Source organism: Centruroides vittatus, unplaced genomic scaffold (assembly GCF_030686945.1).
Source record: "Centruroides vittatus isolate TY-2023 unplaced genomic scaffold, ASM3068694v2 contig_651, whole genome shotgun sequence".
NCBI lineage: Eukaryota > Metazoa > Arthropoda > Arachnida > Scorpiones > Buthidae > Centruroides > Centruroides vittatus.
Genome location: NW_027122405.1, coordinates 2258702 through 2278347, shown reverse-complemented (window position 1 = coordinate 2278347; position 19646 = coordinate 2258702). Strand labels below are relative to the sequence as shown.

The 19646-nt window shown below is 28.1% G+C and overlaps 1 protein-coding gene across 1 annotated transcript in view; it reads right to left on the bottom strand.

The window, feature by feature from the left end:
- Positions 1-19646, bottom strand: part of Sec63 (translocation protein Sec63) — a 60023-nt gene that overhangs the window by 31453 nt on the left and 8924 nt on the right. The window contains exons 2-5 of the mRNA XM_067275949.1: positions 13253-13358; positions 6658-6772; positions 2382-2497; positions 2207-2268 (exon numbers count right to left, since the gene is read on the bottom strand). Of these exons, the coding sequence (XP_067132050.1) occupies positions 2207-2268; positions 2382-2497; positions 6658-6772; positions 13253-13358 (399 nt within the window). The remainder of the gene's footprint in view (positions 1-2206; positions 2269-2381; positions 2498-6657; positions 6773-13252; positions 13359-19646) is intronic.

The following is a 19646-nucleotide window of genomic DNA, read 5'->3' as shown; positions in this document are numbered from 1 at the left end:
AGATTAATAATTTATTCATTTCATTGACTTTTTCCAACTAATGCATAAGAATATATCTAATTTCAACTGTCAACTGACTAAATAAACTATTATTAGAATCTGAATCTATATATTTGTTACAAGTAATTTATTTGCTAAAAGTATTATTTATTTTAAAGAAAAAAAAAAAGTTTTACAAATTTTCTTTTATAACTTTCCAAAATATTTTTAATAATTAGATAGACTTATTGAAAAATATTAAAATTTTTGTAATTTTGTAAACACACAAAAAAATTAAACATCTTAGTAATAATTGAAATGAGATGGAAAATTTATTATAAGTGATATAAAGACTAAAATTCAATAGAATAAATACTAGTGAATGTTGTATTTCTAACTATTCTTGAGAAATTGACTGTGATCATTATTACTAAAGTTTTCTATAAAGTTAATACAAATGTCTTAGCATTTGTATCAGCTTTACAGAAAAAAAATTTTGAAAAGTGTCATAGCAAAATATGATTTAAATTTAGAATGAAAATGCCAATATTTCATACTATATATATAAACAAATAAAAGTTTTCAATGATTAACACAATATAGATCTTCATTGAGAACATGTTAAACATAGTAGAGATGCAATAAGTATGTGGTTGTTCGGAAAGTAATTTTGTTTTTTTATTACTAGAGGAATTAGATGTATTTTTACCAGCTAATTTTATTTTAAACCACATTTTCATTATATACTTTGACAGCTGACATTTTAAGGCTTATTTGTAAAAAATTTTGTTTGATTCTGTACAATTGTTTTTTTTCGGTGACCCATCAAATTTGGAAAATCAAAAGCATCATTTTTGGCATATTTTGCTTTTTTATAACTAAAAAATCAAAATGCTGTTCAAACAAGAAAAAACTTGTGGTATATGTTTGAAGAAGATGTGTTGAGAGAAAGACAGTGCCAAAACTGGTTTACAAAATTGCGTTCTGGCAATTTTAATATCGAAGATACACCACATTCTGGATGGCCATTTGAAGCCAATGAATACAAAATAAAGGTACTGATTGAAGCAATCTGCCATATAACAACATGTGAAAGCACTAAGATTAAATCTGTTAAGTTGAACTGTTTATTATTACTTAAAACGAATTAGTTTTGTTTCAAAGCTCGATATATGGGTTCCACATGTTATTAAAGGGAGATGCTCTCTATGGTGGGATTTTAAAGAAATTTTTTTTTGAGCTTTTACCAGACAATTTAACAATTGGTTCGAAAGTGTACTGCCATCGAGTAAACAAACTGAGTAATATCATTAAACAGAAAAGGCCAGAATTGATCAACAAACAAAGTGTAGTGTTTTACCATGATAATGCCAAATTTTGCACAACTTTGGTAACTCGTCAGAAACTGTTATAGCTTAGATGGGATGTGTTATCACACCAACGATATTTGCCAGATTGGGCACACTCAGATTATTACTTGTTCCGGTCTATACAATTTTTTTTAACTGTAAGAAAGACATTTACTTGAAATGACAATGTCAAAAATCACTTGGATCAGTTTTTTGTAAACAACGATCAAAACTTTTATGAATGTGAAATCATGCTACTACCAGAAACAATGACAACAGGTATTTGACCAAAATGGTCAATATATAATTCAATAAAATAGTTATGTATTATAAGAATATTGCGTTTATTTTTCTATGGAAAAAACGAAATTACTTTCCGAACAATCCAATATTTAATTGTTTCAGTTTTTAACCTACTTGCTTAAAAACTTAAATATTTGTACTTTTTCATGTTATTTTTGCATTAAACCAAATATAATAGTATTTGTTTTTAAATCTATCAGTATTTGTAATTTGAAGTTTCTCATTCAGATCTTTATCACACTTTTTAAAATTTTTCATATTAAACTATAACAATGTAATTTTAAAAATTTCTGATTTAATTAATTTTTTTAAAAATAGATTGTTAAAAGAACATCTGGTTAACCCATCATTTCTCTTATCTTATTCATGATTTGTACATGCAGAATCTGTTTAAAATGTTAATTAAACATTTAAATAAATTTTAATTATTCAGTCACTAAAGAATTTACCATCAATGTTATTTTATTTGGAGGAATTATCATTTGTTATGTTACCTAAAATAATAACACACATATATAAACTGCAACTAGAATTATAACAGTAAAAATGATAATTATGCAATAAAATAAGCCAACCTCCGGGTCCATCTGGATTGCCATACATTTCCCAATTCTTTCGAGCTTCATCATCTGTCAAACTAAAATATTTGCAATAAAGCAGATTTTTAGTTATTATTAAGTAAAAAATTACTGATTTAAATATTATTGAAATATTTTTATTGATAAATTAAATTATATCCAATGTACATACGCTGCATAAGCTTTAGCAATCATCATAAACTTTTTCTCATCTCCTGTTTCTTTATCTGGATGATATATCAAACTTAATCTACGATAAGCCTTTTTAATTTCACTCATCGAGGATGCCTAAAAATATGAAAAATTAAATCTTACAATTTATGAAATTTTTACACTTATCAATCCATACATATAAATCGATTCATCATCTTAAAATATTGTTTGAAATAGAATGCCACCTATAAACATACAGGTAACAACCTACTTATGAACATTCAACTTACAAACAATATAACCATAAGTATAAAATTTAAATTTTGCACGATTCTAAAGTTCAATGCCCTTCCACGAGTGGCAAGAGAAGTTAGTCTTTTGTCAGTTATATATAATACATTTTTAATAAATGTATTATATATTTATATTATATATTAATTATTGTGGGTTTATTTCTATTGGGTATCATCAATTTTTTGTTTTCACACAAATTTTGACATTTTAGTGTAGCTTGCGAGGTGGTGTTAAAGTCATCGAAGTAACAGCATTTTTCACTATTATTTGCAATTTTTATAAACATCCATGTTTAGTGCTTCAAAATGTCTCCAAAACACAATAGTAAATCTAGCAATGGAAATAAATGCAAGAAACATCACTCTATTACTGTGGAAACTAAACTGGACATCATAAAACTAAGTGTGTTAGGCAAAATAAACTACATTTGAAACACCCGCTACTAAGCAGTAGAGAATGGGTAAATAAGCATAACAAATTCTATTAAGTACACCAAAGGATCAAACACTAACAATAAATTGTTATTCTGTGTACAAATAAACTTTCTGGGTTAGTTTTCAACTTATAATAAAACCTTGAAAACCTATCCAGTTCATAAGTAGAGGAGCTTCTAAGTAATTTAATTAGACATTCTTTTGTGTGATTCTGAAATTATGAATTTTTTAAAAGATATTTATCATTCAAGATATATATGATGTCCAAAAGTTAGTTCATAAAAAGTCAACCAATCAAAAGTTAGTTAACCATAATATATTTTTAAGATTATTTTAAAAACTAATTATTAAGAATAATCATTCATTAATTATGTTTAAAACTGGTTTTAACTATTCTTAAAATGATTTTTAAAACATTAACTGACTTTTGGATCATCCTGTAGATTAGAAATATGATGACAAAAATAATCTAAATTTAATGCTAACTCCATTAAAGTTTCTAGCTATCAAATTTAACTTATGTACTGCTTTTTCTTCTATTAGAGAATTATTTGTAATAATTTACTTAGTAAAAGACATAACTGAAAAATCATTGACAATCGCATTACATTTATTTAATACTATATACATCATAAAAAATCTGATTTAAAAATTTTTTAAGCAGAATTGTATTAATAAATGTAATTTTCTTTATTTTGATCTTTAAAGTCACACCTCATCCTATTTGCGAGGCCATCTTATATGAGAGTAAATATGGTATTACTCAATATATTCGTATATTGCATACATTTTTATTAAACTAATTTGTTTGTGTACAAATATATTTACTATTTTTATTCATACATGCTTACCAAATACCATTGCCATCATCAAACAAGTTAATAAATGTGAATTTATATGTTCAGTACATCTGTCAAATTTAAAAGATTAATTAATTTTTTAAAATCGTTTTATTTTGTATTTTTAAAAAGTACAGTAAGACCCCGCTTAAGGCAGGGGATGCATTCCAGGGCTCTCACCAGAAACTTGCAGTAACTCCTCAATATCCTGCTCGTCTACATCTCCTAGTCTTGCTGTATCAATTAAATTGGCAATTTGGTCAACATAAAGATACAACAATGGGTTCTTCTCGTTGAGAATTCTTGGATATTTAGAGCCATAACTTCTTCCACACTTCGCATTTATCAGTTAATTCTTGTTAAGCAAAGTCAATATTGCCCATGGCATCCATGATGTTGTATTTTTTTTCCCAAAAATTGCACCAAACAAACCTAGATTTAAGGGAAGTACAGCACTATGATGAATTTCCATCTTTTGCAGAGTGGTTTGTGTTTGTAAATAATTGTATTATATACAAATCAATGAAATACCGCAATAATTTGAATCAGCATAAATTTTGAGTTTTTTTTAAGGCGTCAAGCAGATTGCGTTACATCAAATCAGCGTTAAGCAAAGCCTTACTGTAATCAAAATTGTTGTCATCGTGACTTTCCTGGCTGTTATACAATATAGGCTGATAAGAAAGGAAAAGAATGATGATCAGTCAAAAAATGACTTTCCCAGATTTTTACTTTTTTGGACTTTGGAATCCTTGAAATGTAGAGAAGTGCAAAAACATTTATGGTTTTTTCTGTATGTATGGATGTTAGGTGTACCAAAAGATTTTATTCAACCACTTTGGAGCTTATTAACTCCTGTGTTGTTGAACCATCTGACTCCAATTCAAAATAGTGCTCCCCCACAGTCATTTGCACATATGGGGGAAAAAAAAACCTGAATCTTTTGCATTCGCAACATTTCGAGGTGTCCTGAGTCCAAAAATGCAAAAATTTGAGTGGGATAATTTTTTGATCGATTGCTACACTTTTAACAGCCAGAAAAGTAAAAATTATCAAATGTGTATTTATATATTGACTACGCTGTTACTTACAGGAGTCTTTTAGCTTTGGAATAAAAAAAGTTTCTACATTCTATCTTTATCAGAACTATATTTATTGAAGCTTATATTCTGAGATCACGTGATGTCAGAATTTCCAAGCCTATTTCGTTAACAAGTCCGACCTAGTTGAAGTTGGAGTCTGATGGTAAGGCAAAGTCGGAGCCAGAGTCATGTAAAAATCTACAGACTCCACAGCTCTGAATTTTATGAAATTTTTAATAAAAAAAATAAGTACTTTTAGCCAATCATCTTGTTCTATATAGTTGTACTTTCTAAATAAAAAGTTTTATTGACAAGACATTGACTTTGTTTATAAAATCATACCTCTAAGCTGGTAACACAAGCCGGCAGTATGAAGGAGTACATGTCAGGAGTTGCAATTTGGCACAGAGTATTAGGTGCCCAAATCATCTGCACATAAAAAAATCCAGACTTGTAAATAGTCAGGGGACCGAGAACTGAGTCAAAATAAAATAAAAAATGGCAACCCTTTCTACAAACAGGCAAAACAGGCACCTCACCTCACCGAAGTCGAGTGGGGAGAGTACCACCCACAGTCATTCTAGGAACTCTGACCTTAGGACTGAAAATGTAGTATTTTCTTTGTTAAATAAAATTGGTAATCTAATTTTGTAAATTTGGAAATGCTTCAAATATGAAGTTAAAACAGGGTTTTATGTTGTTACAAGTGGGTTTTTTAACATTATCTAGTATAGTAAAGTCGTGGGACCAATAAAAATTTGACATATAGGGCAGAGGACGTCACCATGTGACCTTTGCCCTCTGACCTCAACCTCACTTTGCTCCCAAACTCCAACAAGGAGAGAGTTTTTCACTTCACGTTAGTTAACCTTTCGAGTTGACAGGCGTACTGATTTTGAATTTGTATTATATCTCGACACTATTGTAAACAACACATAGCCAATCAAATAAAGTAAATTATTTGCCTGGATCATTTCTCAGGCAGAACAAAAGACATGAACATCACGAACAAGGTAGGACATGCCATGTACAAATTTTAGCCACTCCGAGAAAGACATTATATTAGGGTTGTCTTACATCCGATGACATTATAATTGGGTTAAACTGTATATTGTTTGTGCAAAATAAAAATAATAATTTCAGGCGATACAATAGCCACGATTATTTTTTTTTTCAAAAACAGGAAATTTTCATCAGGCATTAACAAAAATTCAACCTGAGCAGACATGCAATGGAAAGAAATTTCAACATGGATAGGTTAATTTCACCGAAAATGCATTGTGGTCGACCTCGTGGATGTAGCCAGCAAAGTTTGAATGATCGCACTCAAAACCAGCAATACCAAAGAAGATTGGAGAAAGAAAACGAGACCCGCTGTGAGCGTCAAAGTGATTCTGCTTAGTAGCGAGTCTCCGAGACAAAGTCTTGTCCCAAATACGGCTTTGCCGTTTTACTTGTTTTTTGTTTGTCTTTTATTTAAATACATGAACTCGAGTCAAGCTAATATTATAAATTATTTCTTATTATAAATGTCAATGAGTTATAGTAGTATCTTAAATTATTCCATCATCTTTCAAAAAATAATATTAACTTTTATTATCTAGTTCAATTATTATAAATTACTACTATAAAAATAAAAAACTTACTGGATCAATTTGGAGAATTTCAAATGGATCCCAAGCCACATAATCATGTTGTAAATGGGCAACTTTATATGCAGTAGCAAATAAGCATACCCAACCAAGTAGTAATAAAATTTTCCTATAAATTAAAAAAATAATTTTTTATGAATTTTATTACATTATTTTTAATATTAATACAAATAACTGTTGCAAATCGATAATATTTTTGACAAAATTGTCTGTCAGAAATATTGATTGCTTTTAAATCTGACAGTGAAATTAGTTAATATAAGAAAATATGTAGTTTATTAACTATAATGAAAAATATACAGAATTAAAAAATTATTATATATAAAATTGGAATGCAAGATAAGATTAGTGATATAGATAAGAATTATATTAAAAAGTTTAGAAGATTATGACAAAGATAATATTTAGTTAAAATCATTAAAAAGAAATGCAAAGCTTATTCTTAAATATAACAACAAATGAAAAGGTAATGATTGTTGAAAATACAGTTGAGTTACTTTCTGCAATGCAATAAATCAAAGTTATCGAGCTAAAATAAAGATTTGTTTTAAATTATATTGAAAAACTGTGCAGTTTTTGAAATATAATTTTTAGCAAAGGACATTAATGTGGCTGAGCCTATTAGAGAATATTTCCTAACTTTCATTTAAAATAAATTTATAGATTAATAACAACATAAAAATAAACTTTTCTTTTGTAATTTTAAATAAAATCAACAAATACAGAAATTCCTTGAGGATCTACATTTCCGTAAGAAAAGATCCACAAAAATTTAAAGATTCTTTTGCTAATTGTTCATATTTCAACTGTTTAATTGCAACCATAATAAAATATACTGAAAATGTATAACACTTACAGGTTTATTAGTGCGTAAAAATATAACAGAAAATATAATATAGGTAAAATATTCAAATAATACTTTAATGATTCCAATTTCTAATACTCTTGATTAATAAAGTCTTGGGAGATTGCCATCTTAGAATCCAACAACAAAAGAAGTCCATCATCAATTTAAAAAAGTTTGGTATCATTAAACTACTGTAAAAGCTTCATATTATGGACACTGATATAACTGACCTCGCATTATTATGGTCAACTGATGTCAGGCAAGCCAAAAGTATAGGAAAATTATAAGATTATTATAAGAAAATTTAACTCGTTTGCTGTAATAAACTCCCACTACTACAGACCATTTTTCAAGTCTCAGACCACTATCCTTCCATTATTATGGACTTTCTAGTGCTGTTTTATTGCAGTCATTGCTTTCATTTATTTCATCTTAGTTCATTTTATATTATTTTTGTATTTATAATTTTTTCAGTGTAGATTTTCACATTACATTTAGTTTTTTTTTTGTTTTGTTTTCTGATCTACTAGTTTTGTTCAGTTATGGTTTCATTCTCTATATAAGTGACATGTCTTGGATTTGTTGTGTAAAGCAAAATCATGGATCAAAAAAGAAGAAAAAACATTACATTACATTCAGATAAATAGATATATTGTTTTTACAAGTTTAATAAAAATGTAGTTTATATACTTTACAACTGAAATTTTGTCCACTATGTAATTGACTTTGATCCACAATATTGATAAACAGTAATGGACAAGTTACCATATACAGTAAAACCCCCTTATATTAGTAGCAACAGATCAGCTGAAACAAGGTAAAAATACATTAATTTGTCATCTGGACCCGGAGAAAACATTTGTGAACTGTAGATATTTTCTGCAGATCTATTATCAAGATCTGTTCTAATGTGATCCCAATGTATGGTAATGGATGAATCCATAGTAATGAGTAATCACAATAAAATGAATTTTCATTATATTAAACTAATTTCTTTGGTCCTGTGATGGTCCATTATATCAAGCTTTTACTGTAATACTTATTAAACCTTAGACAAAAAAGTCTAATTTTTAAAATACTTAACTATGAAGAATTAGAACAATACATGAAGTTATTTGACTGAAAGTGTTTATAGTATCAACTAATGATATTTTTTACTATATATATAGTAAAATATGATTAATATATTATAGCTGTGATTGACTGTATTAAAAATTGGGATTGGTAAATATGAAGCATGCAATGCCAGTTTTCTCTAAATGTTTTATTGAAGAATTGAGTTCTAAACACAATGTTTTCTGCTGCAAAAAAATATTGTGGCAATACTGGCACTGTAAGTGGCTGTATTTTAAAGTTAAATTTATGTGAAGCCATAATGTTTAAAGCATCAAAGTACAAGTCACATGACTTTTGGCATCTAAAATGTTCCAGCTTATATTGACATCATTTTGATATTCCAGAGAATTTGTATTCTAGTGAGTTTTTTACCATTTTATTGTAAAATTGAAATGAATTCATTCACTAGAAAAAGTTTTCTTTTTACCTCTCCTAAAAAATTTGTTTTTTTTGTTTTTTTTTGGCATTTACAACATTATGCCATTGCAAGTTTCATATGCTTTATTTCAACATATTCATTTTTCTACCTGAATAATTACATGAGGTTCCATCATATTTGAAGATTTATAGGTGTAAGGAACCGAGTCCAAATGTTATTTTTATTTTATTATTATTTTTCGTTTTATTATATTTTGTTTGGGGCTTATGTTTAGTTAGGACGAAGGTTCCCCACCACTCTCTTAGTAACCAAAGAAAGAAGATAATAAACCAACTCACAAAAGAACGAGCGCTGTAGGAAAAATCACGCGCACTTGCGCTGCCCAGCGAAAATGAACAGTCCGCAGAAAAAATGGAGGGGGGAATCCCCACACTCACTAGAAAAGAAATACTTACTAAACCGTCATAAAACATCCCAGAAAATTGTGCTAAATGCTTTGTAAATGGTTTATAAGATTTTGTCGGAGAATTGAAGCTGCCAGTAAGAAATTTGATGTTAGAAAAATTAAGTATGTAAATAAGGGGAGTAACCTAGCTGAATTGTGACGTCACCTCACAGCATAAAACCAGCACGCTAACCGAAGACAATCGAGGTGATTCCTGATCGAGGTGTACTACTGAGTGAAAAATTCGAGGCAAAGTCCAAATTGAGAATTAGGTGATCCAAGATGTTTAAAGAGGAATTCAATTTGATGATAGTGAAAGGATTGAGGAAACAGGTTCCTAGTATAGTGAGGTGACGGATAGACGTTTAGTTCATGAGAGATTTTGTTCATCATTCTTAAGTATTTGATTTGTCGAATTTTCAAAAAGGAATTAAGATTAAGTTAAGCTAAGTAGCTGAGTTTTATTGTCGGGTTGACTTGTTGATTTTTGTTAATAAATTTTGTTTTGGATTATAGACAATTGTACATAGTTAAATTCGATTTACTAATTAAATATATTTGAAACTTTTGCTTTGACTTGATATTTGTCGTTATTCTTACTAATTTTTTCGGTGCACGCGTAAAAGCCCAGGCCTGGCAAACTGATCTCGAATCCAAGTAAAGTACCCGTTAGGTTAATGGAAGTTTTACCGGCTGCAGTTAGTGTCGGTTTCCTAAGATACTAAAAATAGTACTTTACATAGGTTTCCAAACAATACTGAATTCCTTGAAGAAACAGTTTGAACCAGTTGCAATACAACTGGCATAGTCTGTTTTTTCTGAATAATAATAAGAAGGAATGTCAGAAAGAAAACAAAAAAGAGATGACGCAGAAGAAAATTTTAAAATATTTCCTTCCACATTATTTCGCTCTCTTTTTTTTATTAATTCAAGAATTCCGTTGATTTTATTTTAAATACTGAAAATTTGGTAATCACAATATTAATAATAAAATTTTAGAAATTATATAATCCAAAATATTTCATTCAAAAAAGTTTGTTTTTTGATAAACATTATCTTTTATTAGCTAAAGTATTCAAGAAAAACCACAATTTTTGAATTATTTATTATACAGTGTAAACTCTGAATAGTGGACACCATTGGGACTGAGAAGTTTGCCTGCTATTCAGAGGTACATGCCGGCGATCATATTGCATTTTAACCTGGTCATTATAAAGTGAAGAATACGACGGATTATGAAAACATCAAATTTGCATTAGGAATGTAAAAATACAAAAAAGTATATGTAGCATACATAATTATATATATACTAGCAGATAAACCTGGCATTGCTCAGGCAAAAAGTAATGATAGCGAAGATTAAGATTATTACATTATAGCCAATTTTACCCATTTTCACAGAATACAAGAATTACCGTATTTACTCACTTATAAGACGATCTTGCATATAGGACAAGGCATGACTTTAAATATCAAAGTAAAGAAAATTAGATTTATTAATACAATTTAATTTATTTCATTTAATCACAAATAAAATGTCAAATGCATGTAAATGCACACATTGTCACACAAAAATTACTGGCATTTTAAACTTTAAGGAAAAATCTTGTAAGATTGACAACTTAATTTGTTCATGTAAAGCTGGACAATCGGAAACCTTTTTTGCCAATTCTTAACAGTCGAATCCACTCTCCGTTGATTACACTTATGAGTTTCTCTGAATTCTGATTTCTGAATAATCATCTGTTTTCACGTGGGAATGGATTAAAACTTATCGGGCTGCCGTGCGATTTTGGAATTTCAAATTGGAATTCAATTCAAAAGCTTTGCTTTTTCCTATTGCTCCTGACAATACACAAAACAATTGAAATAACCCAGATAAAATACTTTTGTATTTAAACACCAGAAAGTGAGCATCCAGTAAAAAATGCAAATGCATGATTCACAAAAATTATTGCAAAAATGCAAAGAATCCTTCGCTTCCACATATAGGATGACCTAGGTTTTTGAAGCAATCAAAAATAAATAAAAACCTCATCTTATATATGAGTATATATGGTAGGTCCCCCTGTTAGACTAATTAGAAAATTTTTAGATAGGTCTAAAAATACATTCAATTACCTGCAAAAACACAAAAAACTGCATCTGCGCCTATAAATCTTGCTCGTCGCTTTCGCTTCCATTGTTAAGGAATACACTTCTTTCATCCCCCACTGTTTATAGCTCTTTTGTTTGCCTCAGGATTCTTTTCTTTAACCTTTTATGATGCTTCTCTTATTTTCTTTTTTTGTCCAGTGCCCATAAATCTTGCACGTCGCTTTCTCTTGTCTTCCATTCTTAACATTTCCATTGTTAACAACCTCTCCCCTGTGGGGGGAATTTCGAAAATCCCTTTTTAGTGTATATTCTCATGATGTACCCTAACTGTGTACTAAATTTCAACTTTCAATGTCTAACCATTTGGACTCTGTGCTTATCATCACCATTATTATTATTATTATTATAATCGTCAACCCATCTCGATTATATATATATATATATATATAAAGTATATATATATATAAGTATATTAGTTATCTTTTCAGTTGTAAAATACATTTTAATTATTTTAATTGAATTTGAAATAGAAAACAGATTGTATAAGACACTTTAATTAAATGGAAATAAAAATTATGGCATAATATAAATGTTGATTAATTATTAATTCATCAAAAATGACCTGAGCAGAAGTAACAAAAAAGAAAAATGAAATTGTTATTATGAACAGAAGGGTGGACAAAACTCAGTTTAGGCAATCAGAGTTCAAATGCCCAGTTATGAAGGTGATTTGCTAGCCACTTCAAAGGGTAAGAAATGTATTTCTTATTCTTGCATTTAGAACGTTGTTTATGATCTAAGTGACTAATAAAAATGAATATAGTGATTTGTCTATTTTAAGCCAGTCTTTATTCAATACCTACCGTCAAAATTTGTCCTAGAGTATTTGAAATGATTCTTTGTTTTAGTTTTAAAACATTTCGTAATTAATTCTTTAGAATATTGAAAGCAGGACTGTGTTTTCATAAGATCAGTTATGGACGACAGTGTTTGTTATTTAGAGGTAAATATTACAGATGTCCTATTTAAAGGATTTGAGGATTGTAAAAATGTCTGTTAAGCAGTGGTGTCTGCTATTGAAGAGTGTCTGTTAATGAAGGTTTCACTGTATTTCAAACTGATCCATTATTTCTTATCAAACTTTGCTGTATTTATTGATAAGTAAAAACATTTAATAAATCTGTCTTTTATATAAAACTGAGAACTGATGTTCTGTATAAAATGAAATTTAACACTTATATAAAATAAATGACAATCTGGTAAAGGTCGGAAAGAAAGTTTTCTTCACATTTTCATTAATGGAGTCATAAAAAGCATTGCTGTCTTGATTATATATAAATAAATTACTGTTCTTTAGTTAACTTTAAATTGTTTAATTGATTATCCTGTCATTAAAACTCATTACAGTAGCTGTGCACAGGTCTCCAGTTGCATAAAGGATCATAGACTGAACTAAATTGCATCTCTAACAAGAAAAACATAAAATCTTTTTCTTCAATTTCTTTCCTACATTGTCATTTACACATTTTGCATTTTATTTCATTTGAAAGAGTTAGGATTAATACTACACTAAACAGGTACTTTTACTTATAATCACAGAGTTTTAAGAATTATTTGTATAAAATATATTTCTGTTTTATTAAAATGACAATTATTAAAACATTAAAAATATCTTATCATAAATAAAAAATTTGGAATAACTTACACAAGACGTTTTTTTATTTTTCTTAGTGGCTCTTTTGCTCTTAAACAACTATTTTTTATAGAACAGTGTTCACAATGACATTGCTTTTTATCCTTCTTTTCTTCATCTGCAAATAAAAACATTAAAATATTAAGATTATGCTATGTTTATAATATTCTGAAACTAAACTAAAATAAATATCTTAGATTACATAAATAATTTTGAATAAAAAGACCAAATGAGTATTAAAGACAATTACAGTAAAATATTATAATTCCAATGTCTTAGTAATATTTATCACCACTGTCTAATATTAGCATCACAATTTTGAAATATTTGTATATAAAACATCTGCAAATGAGAAATTTCTTGACCAAGCTCTGGTCACACAATTTTAAGTCAAGTTGTCTATGAGAGAAATGTGGAAATAGAATGGAAGAGAGTGAAAATTTTAGAACTCAGAAAAGATGGTTTAGATCAAGCAGAAAAGATATGTATTTATAGAGGAGGTTTAAGGAGAGGATTGATTAATAGTAGAGAACCAGAATCATTATCCACATTGTGGAAGTGGTCGTCAGAATGAAAAAATTAGAGGATGCAAAATGAATTTCAAAAAAGTCATCTGCTTCACTTTTTAAAACAGAGAAGTCATTGCATTTTTGGAGCTTTCACTGGAACAAATTTAAATAAGAACTAGAACTTATAATTATTTATTGGAATAGAGATAGCATTCTCCTGAAAATGGACATGATAGCTTGAAAGAACTTGAGAGATTTTTTTGATGTTAAGTACTCCAATATAGTAGTTAAAGATAGATAGTAATTAAAAATACTGTTTTACACATGAAAAAACAACTCATACACACGAGCAAATATGAACAAATGTTTTCAATCGTCTTCAGCGACTATTAACCTTTTTATAATCTCTTAAGTTTGAATGGCAAATTTATTAGAAGTAATTTTTTTTTTAATAATGTTTAATTCTGTTGTAGACAATTTCAAAGAAAGTTGTATTATAGTATATTTCATCTTTGAAATGTATGATAAATAAAAACTAACTTTTAAATTTTATATATTAATATAATGAATAGTAAAAATTAGAGAATTTTAATGTATATATATGTAGAAATTTTAATTAAGAAAATTTAAAGAGAATTATATCATCAAGAGTATAATCCAATTTTTTAATAACAAAGTGAGTGGAATATTTGATATTAAAAAGTCTGCAAAAAAATTGTGAAATTTTAATATAATGTATTTATTTTTTAGTAAGATCTTAAATTTCTATACAAATAAATTATAATCCAACTTAAGAGGGGCTTAAAAGACCTAAAATGCATATTGGAAAATAAAAAAAATAATAAAATGGAATCTTGCTGGTGATTGTTCTCTTCTCATGTTTAATAAGTCTATTCACCTATGTAAAACAACAAAGCACAAATCATCATGAGAGCAGTGAAACCTCTGTCACTTCCAGCTAGTTCTGTTATGTTTGTACCTTGCTTGTTTAACACGTTGAAATCTAATACTTTTAAAAACCAAAACAGTTATAAAATAAAAAGAAATAATTATGTGTTGTTATTATTTTACTTTGGATAATGAAGCTAAAGCTGGATATAAAAGAAAGCTTAAGCAATTTGACCTGGAGTGGCCTGATCTCAGAGGTTCAACTACACAATCTCTTTAGCAGTGATACCACAAAAAGCTTGATTTTCACGATTACTTTATGGACAGAACCTGCTATTATACAAAGCAATCATTTAAAAATTACAAATTGTTTGACTGTTATAATTATTTAGTAAGTGAAAAAAGTACACAAAATATGGGGTATGCAATAAAACATGTGGCATAATAGGCTAAAAGGAAAAGTATAGTCTGGACAGAGTTTAAAAATGTTTCGTCATCACATAGATGCGAGCGAAATCTCTGATGAGATTTGTTAGCAAAAGGGAAAATGTGATAACTTCACATTATGATATTTCTCACTTTTTCGCCGTCATTAGCATTGTCATTCAGTGACATGAAACGTTTTCTTTCATTCAAAAAATTAGAAAGAAAATGAAGTGACAATAAAGTTTATTATATTTATAAATACACAGTATATAAGCTACGTAACATATACAATACATACATCGTACTTGCACCAAAATGAGCTAAAGAGCTAATGCATAAATGAAGTTTAAAGTGAGGATGTCAAACCACATTAGAAGTCAGTACCAGATATCTGCGAAGGTGAGATTTTCTGTCCTGCAAGTGAGAGATTCTCATTTGTGCATAGTTTCACTTTGTGAGAGCCATATTGCTACAAACTTATTGTTTGCTGCTATTATTACTACACATTTTTCTAATACCACTGCACATACAACAACGCAATAATTGCCAGTCCTTTTACAAAGTGACATTTTTTAAGATATGTTGTGAATTATGTTTTCTGCTTTCAAACAAGTACTACTTCCATCACATTCAACTATACACCCACTCAAAATAGGAAGTTTGAAAGGTTTCTTGACAACTAGCACCCTCTCATTCAGTTTTACACCAAACTAGGTGAATATAATATCAGGTTTAGAAAACCTAGGATTAATTACAATTAAAAACAATATAATTTTACTTTTATTAATATATTTATAAAATAAATTTCACAGAACAACAACATTCTCTCTCAAACTCAATTTTTTCAATTTAAAAAATGTAAAGTATTAAAAAAGTTTATTTGCTAATATCTTCAATATTTTTCACAATAAAAATGTGCTCATATTTTTTAGAAACACAATCACTATTAGTGTATATTAATCTAGGTGACCAATTCTTAAATTCATTAAATAATTTACAAATTACTGATTTATAAATCAAGGAGAATAGCCAATGCTTTTTTTCAGCTCCCCTTAACAAGATTATCAAATTAACTAAATTAAAATGATCATTTTTATTATTTTTTTAAAAAGCTGCTTTTGAAAAAAAATATTTCAATAATGTATTTGTATTCTTTAATCTGCAAATTGACATACACCTACATTTCTAAAATATTATTTAAAATATTCACCAATATTATTGATTTGATATAAATACAAACTATTTATAGCTACATATATAATTTACTGATTATTAATGTTGTCTCAACTTTATTCGACGTCATAGTCAACTTCAATCATGTATAAAAACATCTTTTTAGATGTTATGTTAGATATCTTAAATAAACTGTTTTGTTAATCTTCTATTAAGTCAAATACAGTACTATGACATCAATTAACAAAATAATTGTTATTTAAATTTTAACAAAAAATGTATTTTAAATTTATAATAAATTTATTCAAAAGCTAAATATCCAGATATACAGAAAAATAATTAAACTAGTCCTGGCTGTTTTTCATATTTAAGAATAATTCTCTTAATTTTTTGACTAGAAAAATTACATACTTAAACTACTCTAGTTACCAAACAGAGTAGGCTTAGATCCTCAATTTAATGGATCAAAAAGCTTTATCTTAAAGATAATGTTTAGAACTTTTTTTTTTAAATTTGTGGATAAAGCATCCTAAAAAATTGTCAATGAGTATAAATTATCAATGTATATTATTATAATATTTTATTCATACTTATATATTATAATAGATCCTTTATGTTGTAAATTTGTTATGTTTGTAATTTTTTTACACACATTCAATTTAATCGACTTTCAGCAATAGCATACATCCCTTTCTCCCAATTATTCCATTAAACTGACCCTACTGTATTTATCTATTGTCACAAAATTTGTTACAAAATGTAGTATAGCAACAAAAATAAATTCAAAATTAGGATTTTTACAATAATGAACATTATACATTATTTACAGCAAAAGTTTATTTTCCTTTTAAACATTTATCACATTACATTGTTAAAATATACATTATAGCATATTCAACTCCTTAGGATATTTAACAGTAAGAGGAACTGAAATGCTTATAAAGTAAAAAAATTGGAAATTTTAATAAAGAATTAACATTTTTCATTAACATATCATTTCCATACTCTGATCAAAATCAAAATAAAATTAACAACAAAAATCAAATAAAAAAAAACAAATTAAATTCAAAAGAACATGAACAGAACATTTAATGATTAATTAAAGTAGCATAATTTGCTAATTTAATTTTGTTTATAATTGAACATGCTGTTGGAAAAGCATTTTTTTTAATTAAAATTTGGTCTTTTTATTTTTGCTTTGATCTGAATGTGGAAATGTTAACATGTTCATGTTAACATGTTCTGAAAATGGTAATCCTTTAGTAAGCAAATAATAAAGCCAGATTTATTATTAGGCAACATTTTGGTTAATTAAATATTCAGTATAAAGGTTATGTAATTTGTACTAAAGGATTCATTACAAATCAGATAAATAATTAAGAATATTGTGGAAAAAAAGGATTCTAATGATTAAATTTAAAAGATGGTAACTTAACTGTCTACCTTTAGTCCAAAGTACACAAGCATTTATTTATTATGATAACATCACAATGCTGGGCTGCAATTTTTAATCATACTTATAATTTATTTCATTTACAGTATATGCTCTCTACCTCAAATTAGTACTGTAGTATTTTGGCCCTGTACATCATACTTTTCCATTTGCAACAGAGTGATGCTGGTCATCTATTAACTGGTACTGGGAAAAGTTTTGAATTGAAATAACGTGACTTCCAGTTTGCATCAGAAGTTCATACATAGTTAATCAGGAACTCCTGCCCCTAATCATTCCATGTCTGGTTTCATCTTTCATCTAACTAACTCTGTTCTCGAGATTAAGGAAAGACAGATGGATGGACGGCAATAGTGGGAATTTATAAGCCTACAATTTTTTCAAATTGCAGCTTGCTAATAAATCTGGCTTGATTATTTGATTCTTTGTTAAAATTTCTGATTTATTTTTATTTTAAACATTTCAATACCTTTTACTGTTAAATACTGATTAAAAATACAGTAGAGACTCGTAAATCGGCACCCCGGTAATCAGAATCGCCGGTAATCGGCACGATTTTCAGTCGGACTGTGTCGTGCTGAATCAAACGTTTTTGATACTAAATTTACTTCAAAAGTATAATTTTCACGTTTTTATATTCTTCAATATATTTATTTTGTTTGTACAAAATGCAGAAATAATTTTTAACAATACGATAGCCTCGATTATTATAAAAATTTTCGTTAGGCTTAAAATCGACGAAAATTCAACACGAAGCGACAGGCAACGGAGAAAAATTTAACAGGAAGCGACACGCAACGGAGAAAAATTTGAACATCGAACAGGTTAATATATTTTTTTGTACATAAACCATAATCGGAACAAATCCCTAATCTGAACAACCCCAGTCTCCAATTGATTCCGATTTTCGGTTCACTACTATAGTTAAAATGCATATTTCACAAATTTTACAGGGTGGGAAAGAAAGTCACTTAACACTCCTGCTATAGAATATAGAATGTACCCAACAAATGTAAATTAGCACATCATGTAATGTGCATAACAATGTAACTATTTGAGGTAGGCCAATAAAATCTTTCAGCAAACAATTCCTTGTGAAATTTTGACTCTAAATGATGTGTCATATGAACCCTTTTCCATTTACAGTTTTGGAGTTGCATTCAATATGGCTGCCATGCATATAACACACATCAATCCGTTTCTCCCCTGGTAATGTGTTTCTGACATGAGTGAATTAACTTGGGTACATTCTATATTCTGTAGCAAGAGTGTTAAGTGATTAGGATATAGAGCAGCAAAAACTACTTGACAATTCCATTTGTTTAAATTTTCACATTCTATGTATTCTCAATCTTTAAAATAAAATTAAGCTACCAGAACTAACTAAAAGTTCTTAAAAAGACATGAATATAATTCCAGTACTTCACAAATGTACTATCATCATAATTAAGATTCAGTTTTGAATACAATCCTTTCTCAAATCATTACAATACCACCTTTCCCTTACTTCAATAAGAACCTTTTTCTCTATTGGAAGATTGTTTAGAGAATATCTCTCCACATGCAAACATGCTAAAGATGTATGAAAAATGAACTGAGATCAAAATAACAATAATGAGATGGAGGAAAAATGTTTTATCCACTGATCTTGAGTCTACTTGTAACATTGACTCCAGTTTAAATGGATTTTTCTCTGAAAGAACACAAAATGGAACATATTCTTTGAAACAATTTATGTATTGAAGATGCTACAAATTCTTATGAAAATTATACTAACATCTACTTATGATTTATTAATTAGGACCAGATAACTACTGTTATAATCCTTAAGTTACATTGAATAGTCTAATGCAGCAGTCTGCAAAATTATACACTCTAGCAGTAACAATAAATATTATGTACTTCACAGAAAAAATTATATAAAAATATTTAGTGAATAAACATTGATTGTAATTAT